The sequence below is a fragment of the Cydia fagiglandana genome, chromosome 20, assembly GCF_963556715.1.
Source record: "Cydia fagiglandana chromosome 20, ilCydFagi1.1, whole genome shotgun sequence".
Lineage (NCBI taxonomy): Eukaryota > Metazoa > Arthropoda > Insecta > Lepidoptera > Tortricidae > Cydia > Cydia fagiglandana.
The window spans coordinates 11580979-11600137 of NC_085951.1; the positions used below are offsets into that span (position 1 = coordinate 11580979).

Sequence of the window (19159 nt, forward strand, 5' to 3'; positions counted from 1 at the left end):
AGCCCGCATCGCCGGTCGCGTGTCTATAATAACCGCATGCCATCGTAATTATCGCAAATACGTTTCCAATTTGAACTGTTACAATAAACCTGATTTTGATAAAAGCTGAAGATAATCAACTAGGTAACAATATATAATATTTTTTTAATTTTAATAGGTAGATATTTGAATGTGTTTTTTTAAGTAGTCTACTACTGTATATACCTAATCTATAAACTGAAATAGATGTCATACTAATACCTACTAAGGAAAATGTGACCAAAACGGTGACCAAGCCCTCCACTGGTCGAGGGCGTCGAGGCCTGAATCAAACCGGCGTTTGCAGCTTGCATGGCGCAATGTTCGATTCTTTTTTTTCAGTATCTTAATCTAATACCCTTAAACGAGCAATTCTTGTATATTTATTTATATATATCGGGGATATCGGAAACGACAACGGCTCTAACGATTTCGATTTCGAAATTTGCTATATGGGGGTTTTCGGGGGCAGAAAATCGATCTAGCTAGGTCTTATATCTGGGAAAACGCGCATTTTTGAGTTTTTATGTTTTCCGAGCAATGATCGGTCTCCCAGATATTATGTCATTAATTTCAGTATAATGTAAAGTATGTGTTATGTCTGAAAGAGTTCGATTTTTATGTGATGGTTTATCACTTCTCCTATTCTTTAACCTCTATCTATCAGTTTTGTTGTTGTCTGAGGTATACAATAAAAGTTATTTTATTGCGTTGATGATATATATATCAAGATAAGAACGTGTTTATTAGTCGACCTTTTATCGCGTATTTTTTAAAAGAAGATCAAGAGATATTTGCCGCGGCGATATAAATTGATTGCATCATATATATTTTTTTATTTATTTATTATGTGTTGACTTATCTTATCTTGTCTTAAAAGATTTGAGCCCTACACCCCAGCAGGGGGTAACAGGATGGAAAGAAGAGAGAAGATCGACTTATCGCATGACAATACACTACTTTGAAAAAATCTCGTATCTCACAATTTCCACATTGCCACTCAAAGTTGAAAAGCAGTAACTCTTCATGCATCCCATAGGGGACCGTAAACTCGGGTTAATTTGACCCAACGGTGGGTAACTTTGACCCACATGAAAACCTCATTTAATCATCAGGGCTAAAGTAACCCGACTTTACGGTACAGTCAGCAGCAGATATACCTGAGCGGGCAAGGTGTCCAAGAAAACATATACACTTCAATCGTCACAAAAATAAGAACATCTAAGATGTCATTTTCACGTAGGCTTTCAGTTTGTCACAAATACCTTAACTTCTGAGTTTTTCTTTAACACATACACCCTTATTTAATCACAATGACAATAACGGTTAAAAAGTCAGTGGTAACTAAGCAATCAAATTCAAGCTGCTGTCATTAATACCTACACGCACTGCCAATCACGTACGTCAGCAGCCAGGGTGCCACCAGTTGCTAAGCAGTTGTTATTTCAATGGTAACTAAGCATCAACATTTTATCTGTTTAACTTCAAAATAAATACTGTAGCACTACGAATTGATACCTCCTTTCTTAAAGAAGTATTTTATCGTTAAGTGTCAAACTTATACAATAAATAAGTAGGTTCTACTAGAATGATCGTTTTTTTTATTTTAACTGTCATATGCGGCTGTTCTTCAAAACCGTTGATCATATTATATACCTATGTTAATATATTTATTTAGCCCACTTATTGTAGTAAAATATACTATACAGGGTGGCCCATTTAGATCGGCCAGTATGGGAAAATCTGATACTATAAGATATACACCGATCTCTTCTTAGGAATCATGTCATCGATTTTAGTAACACGAAAAACTGCATTCATACATTAAAAAAATGTGTACTCAGCTCGGGAATCGAACCCCGAACGTTTTGAAAAATAAAACTAAGACTATTTCTATTTAGATATCTATTGTGTAGGTCTTAAGCAATAAAGGTTACTATGAAACATGATGTCTGAAATTAATAAAATGCATTGTTTTCATATCCTTTAATTTAATTTAGTTAGTTTTCGAAGAGACCAGCATTTTTAGGGTTCCGTACCCAAAGGGTAAAACGGGACCCTATTACTAAGACTCTGCTGTCCGTCCGTCTGTCCATCCATCCGTCCGTCCATCCGTCTGTCACCAGGCTGTATCTCAGGAACCGTGATAGCTAGACAGTTGAAATTTTCACAAATGATGTATTTCTGTTGCCGCTATTATAAGTAACAAGAAATACTAAAAACAGAATAAAATAAAGATTTAAGTGGGGCTCCCATACAACAAACGTGATTTTTGAGTAGTAAATATCAAATGGCATTCCGCACAGGAGTAATCTAAGTAACGCCCACTGCGGGTTCAAACCTACAACGTCCTGATAGAAAGTCGTACATACGCTAAATGTGACATTATCTTCAAAAATTATATAAACTAATGCGAAATTAACATAAAACCAGAAGACACAAATTAATAATAGAAATGAAACCCAAAAAAAAAAAAAGCTGTAATCTCTAGGTGCGTACGACTGAGATTTGAACCCGCGGTCTCTGCTTTGAAAAGCAAACGCCTGTTACTGAGACCACGACGTGCCTTGACAATTGGCTCTAAATTCGGCTTCAGTTAGCTTTTGCTGTGTCATTCGTCTTGACGATTCTGTTAAAAGAAATAGTTTGCAGTAAGTTGACCGAGAGGCTCCTGTCAAATGATTGAAGGGCAAAACGTGAGATAGATGTATGTGATGACAAGACTGTACTGCTTTCGATGATTGTCAAAACGCTTTACCTGAAATTAGCATGGCTATCTTTTATTCAATATTCGACCATACTTGTATGCTTTAAAGTCTATTTTTCCATATTGTTCAGATATATTTGACACGTTGACCGCTTAGATACCATTGGTTTTTTGACAGCTAAGGTATCAATGACTTGTTGTAAGTGAAGAAATTAATGAATAGCGACTGTTAACATATTTGTGACACGTTGAGCGCTCACAAGTAAATACTACCATGACAGTCAACAACTTTTTGACAGTTTAAACGTTTACCTCTCTTTGAGCACCTGGAGTGTATAGCGACTTCTGCTGCTGACTGTACAATAGATAGGTACCACATTTTTCTTTTGATTGACAGAACCTACGAGTTTTTTTCAAAGTAGTGCGGAAAAAGCAATGAAAAATAATTAGGCACTATATCTATAAACATCTTATCAACTTAACAAATACAGGGTGATTTCTGGGTCGTGATCCAGAACCACTTTTTCTGACTCCGTAAATGATCCACATTATCATATGGTAGTATTTGATTAAAAGATAATTACTTTAATTCTTCTTATTTTTCAAGTAAAATTAATGTTATACTAAGTAATTATGGTCACCCTATGATTTTTGACATACGCTGTATGAAAAGCGACAAGACGTCACATTGAGTAGGGTCACCAAATTGTATGCAAAAATGTTTTTTCTTACTTGTCATCTGGAAAATAATCATCATTATTGGTGATAAACAATAATTAACATCATTAGGCTCATCTTTGGATTCTGTATGATGTCTGGCTCTCTTGCTCCACGACCCCGAAATCACCCTGTATATGTATAAACAATTAAACATGACAAATTGACAATTGTCCGACAATTTAATCACCATAGATATAGATCAGTGATAAATGATGATTTATAATTCTGACGCCTTTCAAGTTGCATCTCGACTAGTTTGCTATAAATACGCTAATGACATGCCAACCACTTGCCTTCCCGTCATCCGCATGACCGTTCGCCTCAATGAACCAAAATAATCTGGTCGCGTGCATAGCCAATATGCCAATCGTTCCCTCCGTAGCGAACGGTACCGTATTACTCTCACTTCCATAGGTATTAGTGTGGTGCGACAGAGTTGCGTTTCATTCGCTAGGGGCCCACTGATTAACAGTCCACCGGACGGTATCAGCCTGTTAGTTAGAACAAAATTTTGACCGTTCCGAACAACTGACAGGCCGATACCGTCCGGCGGACTGTTAATCAGTGGGCCCCTTAAACGATTGGCACCTTAGCTACACACCTAATGACTATGTGTAATGATAACGATAGCTCATGTTATTACGGTTGTTATGACGCCTACGGCTTGCCCACACAGATAAACGCGGTAAACCGTAATAGGCACCCTGTTCTTATCCAGACCATATTTGTCAGATTTGTCATCAGACATCCGTTAGAAGAGTCTAGAGAGCAAAAATGATTTGTTTTAATTTAGACGACGGGATGACACCTAGAGTTAGACCAAGAAAAGTCTGCAGCGATTTTGATATCCCAGGCAGTGCAACTTATTTAGTCATAATATCATAGAAATTTGACGTTTAAAATAACACTTAAGTACACTGCGTGGGCTATCAAAATCGCTGCAGACTTTTCTTGGTCTAACTCTAACTACATTTATTTCATTCAGATTTATTCCATCGAATTATATCCTAATTATTATCAATTGTTCAGAGACAGTTGCAATTCTTAGACACCGGAATAGGATGAAAATCGTTACAGAACCCGGGCCTCTCTCGTGATTGGCCACAATTGGTGCTGATTGTCGACCATTTTATGACAATTGGCCGACAGAGAGCGACCAATGGGTAATCGCTAGACGTCTCATGCCTCTGTATAATTGGTCTTGAAAAGATCGTACGATGCGGCTGCTCTTTGACTAATTTATATTGATGACTATATAGTATGGGAAACTCATCAAATTCTTTATTGTATTATGTATGTTTTTGAGTTAATTACAAGCTATTTAAATAAGTTATTATTAGGGTTCCGTACCTCAAAATGAAAAAACGGAACCCTTATAGGATCACTCGTGCATCTGTCTGTCTGTCTGTCCGTCTGTCACAGCCGATTTTCTCCGGAACTACTGGACCAATTAAGTTGAAATTTGGAACACATATGAAAGTTTGTGACCCAAAGACGGACATGTAACGTAAACGAATGAATTTTGAACATGGGGGCCACTTTTGGGGGGTAAATGAGAAATTTAAAAAATAAAGTTTTTCAAACTATATCGTGTTACATATCAAATGAAAGAGCTCATTGTGAGAATCTTAAATATATTTTGTTTATAATTTTAGAATAAACAGTTTAGAAGTAATTCAAGAAAATAGGCAAAAAATGACCATTCCCCCTCCCCTTATCTCCGAAACTACTGGGTCTAAAATTTTGGAAAAAATACATAAAATAGATCTTTACCTATAGATGACAGGAAAACCTATTAGAAATGTACAGTCAAGCTTGAGTCGGACTTAATTACTTAGTTTTTGATCCGACCCCTACGGATTTTTTAAAGACATTTCACTCACGTTTCACATAAAAAAAATACATTCGATGCGGCAGCGCAAAACCCAAACTTACTGCCAGTGGTTTACCCATTTTTCAAAACCCTTAATTTTACGGGAATATACTTCCCTTGCCGCACAGGCCGCATATAGGTAATGGGATAAAGAATCGATAATGAGTTTTATAATCGACAAAATATTTATTATCGTCATCGTGTCTGTACGTGTTCAAAACAAATATTATTCATCCTCCTATAATTATAAAAAGGGGTCGGACTTTTAGAGTAGGTAATTTTCAATATCGATGTCATAGATTTAATTGGCGCATTAATAAAATGTATCGACGCGGAATCGTGAACAATGCGCAGCACTATGACATGACCAATATTGACCAATCTGAGCGCTACCTACGTGCCCGCCTTTCGGTGCGGTACGGGGTGATGGAATACGGACACATAGTACCCGTGCCGCGCTAAAGAAAAAAAATACCTTTCAGTGCGTTACGCAAAAATACTTCCCGTACATTTTTCTTTTGAAATAGAATATACTTTAAGTACGAATATCGAGAGTATAGTGACTCAACGGGGTAACACAAGCGCTGATACCTGCCGCACCGGCGGAAAGTCAAATACGGCCAAATGCTTCCCGTAACGCAGCGAATGTGTTACAAATTGTGTAATGTACGGAACCCTTGGAACGCGAGTCCGACTCGCACTTGGCCGGTTTTTTATAATAGCTTAAAAATTTAAACTTGTTTATTTTTTAGGTCAGTCGACCTAGGTATCGATGGGCGGATGTGGTGGACGCTGATCTGCGCGAGCTCCGGATTGAAAAATATATATCTTTAGGTATTTTAAATAAAAGTAAACAAACAATTTGTACATTTTCGGGTGGTAACATGTCACTGAACGACCTGACTTCAACCTACATTATTTGATCGTGTAATTTTTTCATCTACCCTCAACTGGCTTAAGGAGTCATTTGGGGGTAAATTTTGTTTACTTTTATATAAATTCCTAAAGATACTTAACAGAGTATAGGTACTACTCGACTGCAATTGCTGTTGTCACAATGAGTCAGAATGAGAGCTATAACTAAGGGCCAGATAAGTAAGACATAATGCCATCTGCACCCGATGGACCTGATCTTGCAAGATCATGTCTTATCTTTAAAGATAAAACCTGCCTTATCGTTTCACAATCGATAAAATGGATTTCTAGTAAACCAGCTAACGGGTGTGGCTCTCACTAGTTTGCTTTCTGTAGGCAGATACCTTATACTAGCCAAGATAACAGTCGTCGATAGAAAACGGCAATTTAAACTTAAATTACTTATGGAAAGTCACGTGACTTTTCGTAGCATCTGAGCGGCTACCGCGAAAACCGAAATTAGCAAATTGCGGGGATCTTTCTCTTTTACTCCAATGAAGACGTAATTAGAGTGACAGAGAAAAATCCCCGCAATTTGCGAACTTCGATTTTCGCGGTTATAGCCCTGTCATCTCCATCCCCATCATGAATTTAGGGATCAGGCAGTGAGAGGAAATGACCGAACAGGAGAGTCTTATGTAGGTATCTCTCAGTACCTAGTAGCAGCGAAAGAGTTATTATTGTTTGTCCTTGTCACAGTCTCACATTGTTTTTATTCCCCACCGTAAATTTAGTATGGATTATGGTGGGCAACAAATAAATTCGACCAATCATAGCGTCGCATTGCGTACGTTTTGTCCCACACGGAGGCACGCGTATAGCACTTCTTTAGGACCCTACCTTCTATGATCCCCATACATTTTTCGTCTGGCATCTATCGTTGTACGATTGATATGTATGGTATTTAAAAAATCTCCCATAACGCCATACGTAAGTCTATGTCATCCATAACCCGGGTCTTGATCCGAGACCGCGCAGGTCATGGTGGGCACGCGCATAATGATTGCAATTTGCATTTAAAACGTTAAATGTGTCGTAAAATAACTACACCTAATGACCAAGAATTAAGGACTATATTTGACTAACAAAACTCGATACTTATCGAGTAGGTGTACCTATTGTTATGTAAAGAACGGAAGTTGAGATGATGTAGGATTTAGGTAGGTAAATTGATATATAGATTGATTAGGAAATTACATATTTATTTATTTAAAAGTCTTACAATATCATTTGTCCTATAATATTTATTATTTTAATAGGTTTAGGAAAATATTTATCTATTAATATAAGTACCAGTAGATGCAAATAGCAGACATACATCCATATATACTTATTACTTATGATACGGTATAGTGGGCAGAGACCTTTAAATGATAATTAAGTCATAACTGATATTATTAATAATAATAAAAAATATTCTTTATTGTGCACCATACAGTTAAAAATACACAGAAAATTAGTTATTAGCTGATTAGTTATTATTTTATTAAAATGCAACGATGACGACTGATATTAGTGAGATGGTGAGATTGGCACTATACGTACTATTTGAAAGTACTAATTAGTATCGGCTTACACCATACCCATACCTAACTTTTGGTGGTAGTAGGGTATGGTAGGTAGTTTTTATTACCTAGAAAATTCTAAAATTATCAGTATCATTCATGCCACAGTGTGGCCACAGTAATAAGTTAATCCACTTAATTTAGCGAGTTAAACTTTATGGATTTTCTGATAGCGATATATTTTAGTCAAGAGTGCAATAAACAACTGATAAACCTGATCCGTTCAGCATTTAATCAACAACTCTATAAAAAGCTGTATTTTTGCACCACGATTATATTTATATACTGTTGTTATTGTTTTATACATATGACAACATGGAAAAAACCTTATATGTCAAACCAGTTTATGAATTGGTTTAACCTTTGGAACGCCAAACGGCGCATCCATTTGCCGTGCCACTGACGCCACGGGGGTAAGATTTAGTTTTGTGAATAAATAATGCCAACCTAAAAGTGGGGTATTGGTCAGTATAGATTTTCATCAAACAATGATCGACTCCAATGCCGTCTTTGGCGTCGTTGTCATGATTTTGCGTTGACTTCAATTGCCGTCTGTGGCGTTCAAAAGGTCTTCAAAATCTCTATTTACTTAGTTATTGTAACCGCTTCATTTTAAAAATAGAAATAATTATTACAATCCCGGCCAATGAAATAATTACCTATTAATTATGTCTGTTATAGTCGTAACGATAAGTATTGATGGCAAAAAGCCGAAACATAGTAGGTAAGTGACAATTTTTTTTCGAAAAACAAATCGTAGAGTCCTTGCTTACTTATTCATGGAAATTCTTTTCAGAATTATCCACCACCTTTTTATGTAATGTTTTATATTCGGAATTACCCAAAATGCAGCTTAAAATAAAATAAAGACTTATCGTGGCACAGGAAAACAAATAGTTAAGAAGTGCTATAAAAATGTACGCGCATTTCATGATGTGATAAGATTGACCTTCTTTTTTTCAATAAAGCATGCACTGTCAACTTCAATACGATAAGGAACTGAATACTTGTTGTTTTCATGTAAAGAACAAGGACCTTTATATCTAATGCCTTATGAATGATTATTGTGCCTCAAACACTTGTTTATCGATGGAATTTGTGCAATAAAAACTTAATAAGTATGCCGCATAAGTTGCTAAATGTGAAAATCAAGTCATTAAAAATTCAATTTATTTTGTTTCAAAGTTTGAGCTCTCATTCTTTATTCATGACGTAGGTATTTATTTATATTTATAAATATGAAGCCAAGTGAATGCAGTGGAAATGAGAGCGTTGAGAAGTGTATGTGGTGTGAGATTGCAAGATAGAATTAGGAACAGTGTGATAAGGGAAAAGTGTGGACTGGATGTAGATGTAGTGACAAAAATTGAGAAAGGTATGTTGAGATGGTTTGGACATGTGGAAAGAATGACTGAAAGAAGGCTGACAAAGAGAGTGTATGAAGGAGAAGTGGGAGTTGGAAGGGGTAGACCTCGGCGGACTTTTTCTAATCAGATCGGGGAAATCCTGAAGAAAGGCCAGGTCAAGAGCACCCTAAACCGGCGAGCGTGTATGAGGATGAGGAATGTTATGAATGTGAAGGAAGCGAAAGAGGTATGTCAGGATCGTAGCAAGTGGAAATCCGTGGTCTCTGCCTACCCCTCCGGGAAATAGGCGTGATTATATGTATGTATGTATGTATGTATAAATATGCGACTAATACATTACTAACACACAGAAAAGTATTGTTTTCCTAGACGTTGGAAACTTTCCTTAAGTTATTTCTAGTAGGTATCATTAATTTTGTCAACTACGTAGACAGACGGCGCGTCCTCTTTTGAAGAAACTACAATTGTTTATTTTTCTTTTCCATGTTTATGTGTTCAAGTTCAGGGTCGTTCTATTGATAAATATTACACAAGTACTTATTAATCGGAAACAAATCAAAATTTTTATGAAAACACGTTTATTTGTGTTATTTCAAGTGGGAACACTACTATACCGGGTGTGGCCTTGTAAAACGAGCAAATAATTAAAGCATAGATTGTGCTCCTCAAACGGTGATACTTTTATTCAACAACTTTTAAAAATTATGAAGTATTTAGACTCCCTATTTTTCATACAAAATAAATATTACCTTCAATGGACGCCATCGCCACGCCATATCATTGTGATTGACGTTGCTTGTCACGCCTTAAAAATGACAAAATTCGCAATACATTGCGACTTAGGATAAACTTTAAAGTGTAGTTAAAATCAAAGCACAAGTTATTTTAAAAAGTTGCTGAACAAATCTTGGTCAGTATGAGGAGTACAGCCTACAGTTTATTTTTTTGCTCGTATTACAGGCCACACCCGGTTATAAACCCAGGGGTTGTAGGAGGCAGGCCCTGCCCTGGGCGCTGGAGGCCATGGTCACTTTTTGTAAATAGGTCCTCGTAAGTACCTATATGAATATTACATTTATTCTAGTGTATAAATTACACAGCCAACTCAATGCCAAAGCTAACCCGTACTTAAACTGGTCCTGTAGCTAATTTAAAAAATTTAGTGGCAATTTTATTTTTTTGCGGACATCGCCTAGTCATGCTATAATTGTCCACGTCCGTGATGCAAGCGCGCTTGGACTTTGCATCGCCTTCTGGACTCGGATTTGTGCCAAAGTCACGTATTGGTTGGTTGAACACCACTTTATGATATTTTTTTGGTGAGCAGGCAAAACTGCGGCAATGATTCTACGGGCACTTTACCCCGGCCGTGGAAATATGTATTTTTAAGCCAAGCCTCGACAACACAGAAACTCTACGTGAGAATTGATTTTTGACAGATGACCCTTATTTTTTTTTTTTTTTTTTAATGATATGTAGGAGGCGAACTAGTACACACGTACGTCACGACGGACATGCGCTACACCAGAGGGCTTGTGCGTTTCGGCCTTAAAAATGAGGATGTTATACATTTGAAGTTAAGTCTGACAGTTAAACTGTAGGTCGCTTGGCTTCATCTCATAATAAATGTATCTAACTATATACACTGCATTTCGATTTATATCTTTTATACTTAAGTCGTTAAAATTACTACTATTTAATACATAACAAGACTGACTAAAGTTACGAGATCATACCAACAAAGGTTTTCCACACAATTTATTTACATACTTAAGTATGTGTGCGTTTGTATGCATATACTTAGCTGTACTAAGTATGTTATAGTTTACTTTACATAGTTCGCAAAGTTATACTAATTGCACATACAACACCTACTGTACTGGCAACGCTACGTGCGAAGTGCGTGGTGGGGGAACTAAAAGCAATGATCACGCTCGATCTGGCGAAAATTTAAATTAGGACTTTTTTAAACTGCCTAATAAAATGTGTCCCTTTGGCGCTTGTTGGGCAGATACAGGAAAGTTATTTTCAACGGAGATACACCTCTTTTTTAGGGTTCCGTACCCAAAGGGTAAAAACGTGACGGGACCCCCAGCTCCCATATAAGAAACGTGATTTTTTGGCAGTTTTGCGTAATAGTACGGAACCCTTCGTGCGCGAGTCCGACTCGCACGTGGCCGGTTTATTTAGGTAAATTATTTTGTCCTAAGATTTTATAATAATATCAGTTTTCATAAAAGTATCATCACGTCGCTCTTCTGAGTCCCCTAAGTGGCCTAAGCGCCACTTACACCATTCACTAACCCGGGGTTAACCGGTTAAATTTGGAGTTACCATGGTTACCAGTATCATTTTACATTGGGTTAACGGTTTAACCGGTTAACTTCGGGTTACTGGGATGGTGCAAGTCGCGCTAAGTCATCTTACACTTCAAGTTTCTATGAATAAGCAGTCGTTCCCCCAACGCTCAATTGGTATAAATTAGCATTTTATATTATGTCCATCCGTATCAATCAAAATTGATAGATCTAATTCAAGAAAGTAAACTGAATATAAAATTCAAAACAGTTTGAAGATAACAATTTTGTTCTATCTCTAGAATATCGCATACATCCCGGTCTTTTGATAGGCTTGCGTGGGTATAGATCCAACACGTAGGGGCCCTATTACTGTTATTCGTAGACAACTAGCATTATTGTATAGTCGCACCTACGAACTGCAAACGCATAGAAATCTAATTTAATAATGATATATGCTACTTTTTCCACTCCTTAACCAACACAGGATATTCTTTTCATATCAGGATATCATGGCGAATACCTCCCTACCTAAAACTTGGGGCAGGTTCACCCGCACTATTGTGGGAACCTGTCCAAAACCACTAAACAGACACCGCAATCCACTACCAATACAGCTCTTACTGAAACAAAGAGCAAACGGCCGCCCGTATCTCTAACGAGGACCGTTTGACTCAAATCAATTACTCAATTACACAAAAAAAAAGCAAGCGATTTAACTGTATTCATATTCAAATCAGTGAAAATCATATTGATTGGCTGCCACGAGCTAACACGAAACCAAATACCTAATGTGCAAATAATTAGGTAGGTACATATTTATATTTATTTATGAGTTTGGCCTTGGTAATTTTCAGTGCTAAACGATTAGGTTTCAATTGCCAGACTCGATTGACTGAGCACTGACGGCCTACCGCGAACCACGTTCGACATGTTGCCTCTCTGTCGCACTTGTAAATTCGTACGTTAGTGTGACAGGGAGGCAACATGTCGAACGTGGTTCGCGGTAGGCCCACTGATATTATTTTGCGATTCTGTGGCCAGTAGCCATTCCATTTTACATTAATTATAATTATACTAACCCAGCAGTGTAAATAAATCAGTAGTTTGTTTTATTTTACACTGACATTTCATAGTTTAAACTTCTGTACAAAATTAACAATCATGTTAGCTAAATAAGGGCAGGCGATTAAAGACTTGTGTAATACACATGCCATTTTACATCATTTTACGAAAGTTTCGTTTTCACTTTCTGCATAAAAATCATGTTTCGGCCGAAGGCTCGGTTTATAGTTCGTTTTTTTTAGCTAATTAAAAAGAACTTGGAAGAAGGTAAGCGATCTTAACATGTCTTTTAATTGAAAAACGCTTTTTAAAAATCAAAAACTATTTAATTAAATAATTAATTTCGTAATTTATTTCAATTAAAAGACACATCAAGATTGTTTACCTTATTTCTAATGCTAAAAAAAACGAACTATAGTTTAGGCCATAAAACTGTTTCAAATTGCGGCCATCTTTCTGGCAAAGAGGAAGATCCTCGCAATTTGCGAATTACGATTTTCGCGGTAGGCCCTCTGGGGGCCTAGCCAAAACACATTTCGAAAAAAGATATCGCTAACGAATCGATAAAAAATGTATGGGAATGACAGGTACCGTAGATGAGTCTGTCGAAAAATATTAACGAATACAAAAATGTTAGCCAAGTTGCAATGTTGTAACGAAACGCAAAACTTTCGTTACCGGGATTCGCCATCTGTCATACATTGCCTAGCCAAGTGACACTTTTGACAAGCGAAATCAAATCGTTATCGCCTCCTAGGTGTAGCTACGTAGCGCGAGCTATCCCCTTGCAGATAACTTATCGAAGCACAAGAAAATACCGAATAATAGTGTTTGTAAATTAGAATTTGTAGTAAAAAGCATACTTCAACATCATTGTGGGCGGCGAACAACGCGGAAGTGTCGCTTAGACGCAGGCGCCGTCTGAAAAATCGCCTCTATTGAAACTGCTTAGGAAAGGACTGCTACGATCAAAGGATTGTGGGCCGTACGCAGCATTTCACCCAAAGAATCCAATGTGACCGAGGCGCTGAATATCTACCTATCTATAGTGACAGTGTCATGGAAAAATGGATTATGCACCCACAAATGCAACACGTAACAACGTCCCTACAAAGGTAAGAGTGAGTCAATAACTTATCCCTACTATACCTACTAAAAAGTATATAAAATATGTTATTAATGCTAAAATAACAAATGTGTTCCTGTTACGTCATCAAATATAAACCGATGAACGGTGTAGATTAAATTTGGTACCCATATGCACAATGGCAAGCACTTGTTTTTCAATAGGAAAGTGAATTGAATGTGTAAAGGCAAAGGTATATAGGTAAAGGCTTTACAAATATAGATAAAGACTCGGGAACAAATGTTCTTCACACAAATAAATGCCCTTCCCGGGACGCAAAACCATCACCTTCATAGGCAAGGTCACTAACAACTAGCAATATTGTAGTGTCATCCCATTTTCTTAAATTGATTTGAAAGGGACGAGACTACAGTGTTGCTACTTTTTAATTTCTACAATTTCTTGTCGGACTGTACAGTAAGCTCAAGAAGACTTGTGTTGTGGGTACTTAGGGTACTTAGATAACTATATATAGATGGTCAAACCAATTTGTCAGTCAGTAAGAACCAGGAAAACTATACTCATAGTTATCTTTTGGGTGCTAGTACTAGTATATGACAAAGCTAGTATGATTCTCTCCGTCTATGTTTGAAATGAGACAGTCCTTTGACAAACTATACTTAAATACATAGACAACACCCATGACTCAGGTACAAAATATCTGTGCTCATTACACAAATTTCCTTACCGGGGATTCAAACTCAGGATTATCAGCTTAACCGGCAGGGTCACTATAGTCACTACCAACTAGGCCAGACGGGCTGTTGTCATACATATCAATTATCAACCATAGTATTGAAACTTTTTCATATTATGAAACATATTGTATATGACTTCTTTTGGCAGGCACAGGTACAGTCAGCTGAAGAGAAAAGGTACCAACCCTGCATACAAACTTCTATGTAGCGGTGGTAACTTTTCTCTGCAGCTGACTGTACCTACACACTATATAAAAATAATCTTAACATATACTTACACAAAACATTTAGTTTTTTTTTGTCATGTGACTGGTAGAGAATAAGTATTATAACCAAATGTTACAAAGTTTGTTGAAAAACTAAGCATTCATTTTGTTTCAGGTGACTTGGATATTCATTGCAGCCTCCAAAGCCAGGGTCAAGGGAAGAAACTATGTCACATGTACAACCACAAAAATATATTGAGTGTTGTTTTACTGTTTTAAAACACTGTACATAATATATGTACAAACAAGAATGCTTGGCTACTGATTTCATGCTGCCGGCAAAAAATACCTGCTGCATCTTTCATTAACAGATTTTCAATAAAATAAATTAACTTTTTAACCCAATCATTGTTTCATTTATTTATGGTGGTTACCACCTTAACTTTTGGTATGCTTAGGAGCAGATCTGCTCCCATGTATATACTTACCTATATTCAACTTTAAAAAAATGCATTATTTTTAAAAGTTGTCTTTAAAAAACGACCGGTCTGGCCTAGTGGGTATTGACCCTGCCTGCTAAGCCGATGGTCCTGGGTTCGAATCCCAGTAAGGGCATTTATTTGTGTGATGAACACTAATATTTTGTTCCTGAGTCATGGGTGTTTTCTATGTATATAAGTATGTATTTGTCTATATAAGTATGTGTAAGTTATTTATTTTATTTTATTTAATTATGATTGATATATAAATTACAAATTTTTGACAGGAGCATACAAAAGGTTAAATATGAACAAAAAGCAAAGACAGTAGGTAATAAAACAATAATATTAAGTAACAATATGATTTATTAGTTTTGGTTTCACAGGCAGCTTTTATCTTATCTAATGCATAACATCTATGTATTCAATGTCCGCTTGACTTTTGTTAATTTCGAAAGTGTTTGAAGTCTATGAAGTAAATGATTTCACTGAGGTTACACTGATTCGGGCAAACCTGTCCACAATTTCACTTCACGGTTTGAATCATTACTAACGCTTAAAGTATTGTCTCTTCTGGTCAAGTAAGCCAGCAGTGCATGTCCTTAGCACTGGTAACTGTCATGAAGATTGCAGCGGCAGCTTTGACTGTACTGCCAACTTGGCGAGGACTTCTCAGCGTGGAAGAAGAGCCCGCTCTTGCCCGCTCTGGCTGCGCCGCCGCCTTGGTTGGGGCTGCGGGGACGACGGCTGTCTGAAATTGTTAAACTTTAGGTCAAAATTATATGCAATTAACAACACACTTTTCAAATATTACACTATATAGAGTTATTTTATCACGAAATTGTGATTAACTAAGTTAGACAAATACCAAAATATTTAATTTGCTTACCGATAAAACAATTATTTTCTCCAAAATTAGATTCGCTGTTCACTTGACACTCTTGACAGCTGACAGATGACGTTTCTTGACGGTTTTGAACGAGAACCACAGACAAAAATTAATTTTTACCGACTTGGCGCGTAGCTTGAGCGTTAACTAAAAAGATTGCCTCTTGGCTAGGTTATTATAAACATTATCGACCAGTCGCTCGCGAACGTAGAGATCGAATCGACACGGAGCGAATGTAATTTGGCTACGGGCCCTGAACCTTATGGCCCGGCCGCGCCGAATCTCTAGGTATATTTTTCAGTAATGTCCTACCGCAGTTTTCGGTTAAATTGGTTCCGGAAGTTTCAGCTTAAAATAAAGTTTCAGACGAAAATTCGGTTTCTAAAGATTGGATTAAGCTATATATGCAAGTATCTATACATTTTATTATATCAGTAGGTAACGAAGTATGTAGGTACATACATATCTCGTGAACAAAATAGCACCACTCATACATAACTGATCATCAATGGACCTTATACCTTTGTAACAAGGTTGAGGATTGGTCAGTGAACAGTGTGGATGGTGTGTGGATTAGTATAGGTACATTTTAACATTTTTAACCCAGGGGCCCGATTTTTGAAATTCGACCACTCGATTTCGTGTATTTCGTTAAATGATATCTCCACTACTAGGCGTTTAAATGCTACTAATAGAATTGAAATCGAGTAGTCAATACCACTAGATTCCAAATTTCAATCGCTTGTATTTCAAAAATTAGCATTTCGCCGTTTTCCACCGATTTTCGAGTGACGAAATCGAGTGATCGAATTTCAAAAATCGGCCCCCAGCACGGCAGATCGTTATCCACATAATGGCGGGTAGATTGACCATTACAATGCGGTGCCACTGAATTACTAACGATAATGACTATGCCGGTTACATTGCTACTTATACATTATTATTTATTACACACATAAAAGTAGTCTATAAGTTACGATTTTAAATATCTGAAAATATAAAAGATTTAAAACCTCTGTAACTACTAAATTTTGACCGTACAAATTATTTTAAAACTAACTATAATAAGTTTAATTACGTTGAAAACTTGCGATCGCGACTTACCCTTTTATTTATTAATTTATTTAATTAATTCAATTCCGGTTTAGAAAACTATGAAATAAAAAACACCTGTAGGCATTGTGTTAATATTGAAAATGCAAGCTCAATAATGCTACTAAGTTAATGTACCTATACAGAATTTGCATTGTAAATTAATTGTTAAAAATAGTTGAAGTAAGTAGTACTTAATTGAACTAATTGACCTGCCCCACCCCTATTTGTAGGACCTGCTCTGCGTAGGTACCTAGCAATTGTCTTGAAAAACTCCGTAAAAATGTTCAAGAAACCTCATTAAAAATCATCTTAAAACTCATAAAACTCAATCGACCGGTTAAATAACAGGGAGTTGCAAAACAGTTAGGTATGTGTTAACGCAGAGAGCCGTCGACCGGCTAAGACATCGAGAAGCCGGCCGGCGGCATCGATTTCTAAAAGAAATTTAATTAAACACAAGTAAAAACTCACCCAAAGCCTTCATAAATTCGTCGAAGTTTTCCGACGCCGTCATCTTGTATTTCTTGCCTACGAACTCCATTTTTAAATTGTAATTATTTCTTTCGTAAAAAACAACCTAGCTGACGCCGTACCGGACGATTCACGAATGAATAAAACGCGCCACAGCACGCATGTCCGTCTCATTGAGTGAATGGGAGACTGGCTGAACGAGTGAACGGAACGAACTGACTCATTCGACCTTGGTAGTGATGCGTCTCGGTTATCGAGACCGAGTTCAATGGACTCGCACAAACAGAGTAATCTTGTGCAAAACGCCGCGGTTGGTCTGAAAAGCATTCAGTAACTACGAATATTTTTGAATGAACTTTCTTGTACCCGAGTCCTGTGTGACCATAATGAAATGTAGTGCGTAATGCGATAAATATTTTAACAATTTATTTTAATCGATGTTTTAGATCACAACACTTCATTTATATGATGCCATCTCTTTTTGCTACCCACAAAATTTGATTATGATTTCAACGCGCACCCCTATTTATTGACCCTTAATAAATTACGAAGGGTAGAGTAGAGTGTACCCATCAAAAACATAAATGTAAAAAAGGAGAGCCAAGTTCAATACAAAAATTATGCTTGGCTGTGGGGTTCGCCGCAAAAAGAATGGAGATTTAAATGAGTGCCAAGTTCTATGCAAAATCCAAATATGTATTTATAGGAACAAAATAACATTATAAACAAGTATTAAACTCTATTACTTTGCTTTATTGGATACCTATAACAATTGCTGTTATTTAAAAAAAATGCGAGATCTTAAAGCAGGTTACATTTGACTTGGCCAGTTTTCATTACATCAATCATTTTATAAAGTTATTCAACATATATATTTTGTAATTCTGATAAAAACTGGCCAAGCCAAATCTAACCTACTTTAAGATCTCACATTTTTCTAGACACGCGGCAGCGTGTCAAGCCAAGTTCAAGCAAAGGAACTGGCTAGCCAGCGCCGAGTGTAATATTACACGAACCACTTGGTGCCACTTTTGACCCTTCTATAACTCAAAACATCTTTGACGTAAACACATAAAACTACGTGTGTTTAATTATATCCATAAGGATATCTAGAAGCCCAAATTTCATGAAGCTAGCTCAAACGGTTATAAAGGTATGAAGGTCAAAAAGTCGTAAATTTTAAGACTGACTTATGACTTATAGTACCTAAACCTAACCTACTTCCAGATGACCTAGAAGGATGAAATTTGGAATCCAGCTTGGTTATTGTGTGTAACCGTAGGAAAAAATCTAAAAATAAAATAAAGTTAAAAAATAGGGGGGGTCCCCATACAAAAAAAACACTTTTTATTGGGACTGACATATAAGTACCTAAACCTAACCTACTTCCAGATGACCTAGAAGGATGAAATTTGGAATCCAGCTCGGTTATTGTGTGTAACCGTAGGAAAAAATCTAAAAATAAAATAAAGTTTAAAAATAGGGGGGGTCCCCATACAAAAAAAACCATTTTTTATTGGGACTGACATATAAGTACCTAAACCTAACCTACTTCCAGATGACCTAGAAGGATGAAATTTGGAATCCAGCTCGGTTATTGTGTGTAAGCGTAGGAAAAAATCTAAAAATAAAAAAAAGTTAAAAAATAGGGGGGGTCCCCATACAAAA

At 36.7% G+C, this 19159-nt stretch overlaps 1 protein-coding gene and 1 long non-coding RNA gene across 2 annotated transcripts in view; one reads left to right on the forward strand and one right to left on the reverse strand.

Annotated features, from left to right (window-relative positions):
• LOC134674757 (uncharacterized) overlaps nucleotides 1-15061 on the forward strand; it is an 81506-nt gene extending 66445 nt beyond the window's left edge. The window contains exons 2-3 of the long non-coding RNA XR_010099661.1: nucleotides 13035-13642; nucleotides 14733-15061. This is a non-coding gene — a long non-coding RNA (uncharacterized LOC134674757). The remainder of the gene's footprint in view (nucleotides 1-13034; nucleotides 13643-14732) is intronic.
• LOC134674752 (fatty acid-binding protein) overlaps nucleotides 1-17647 on the reverse strand; it is a 29557-nt gene extending 11910 nt beyond the window's left edge. The window contains exon 1 of the mRNA XM_063532884.1: nucleotides 17492-17647. Within this exon, the coding sequence (XP_063388954.1) occupies nucleotides 17492-17561 (70 nt within the window). The 5' untranslated portion in view covers nucleotides 17562-17647. The remainder of the gene's footprint in view (nucleotides 1-17491) is intronic.
• Nucleotides 17648-19159: the final 1512 nt, after the last annotated feature.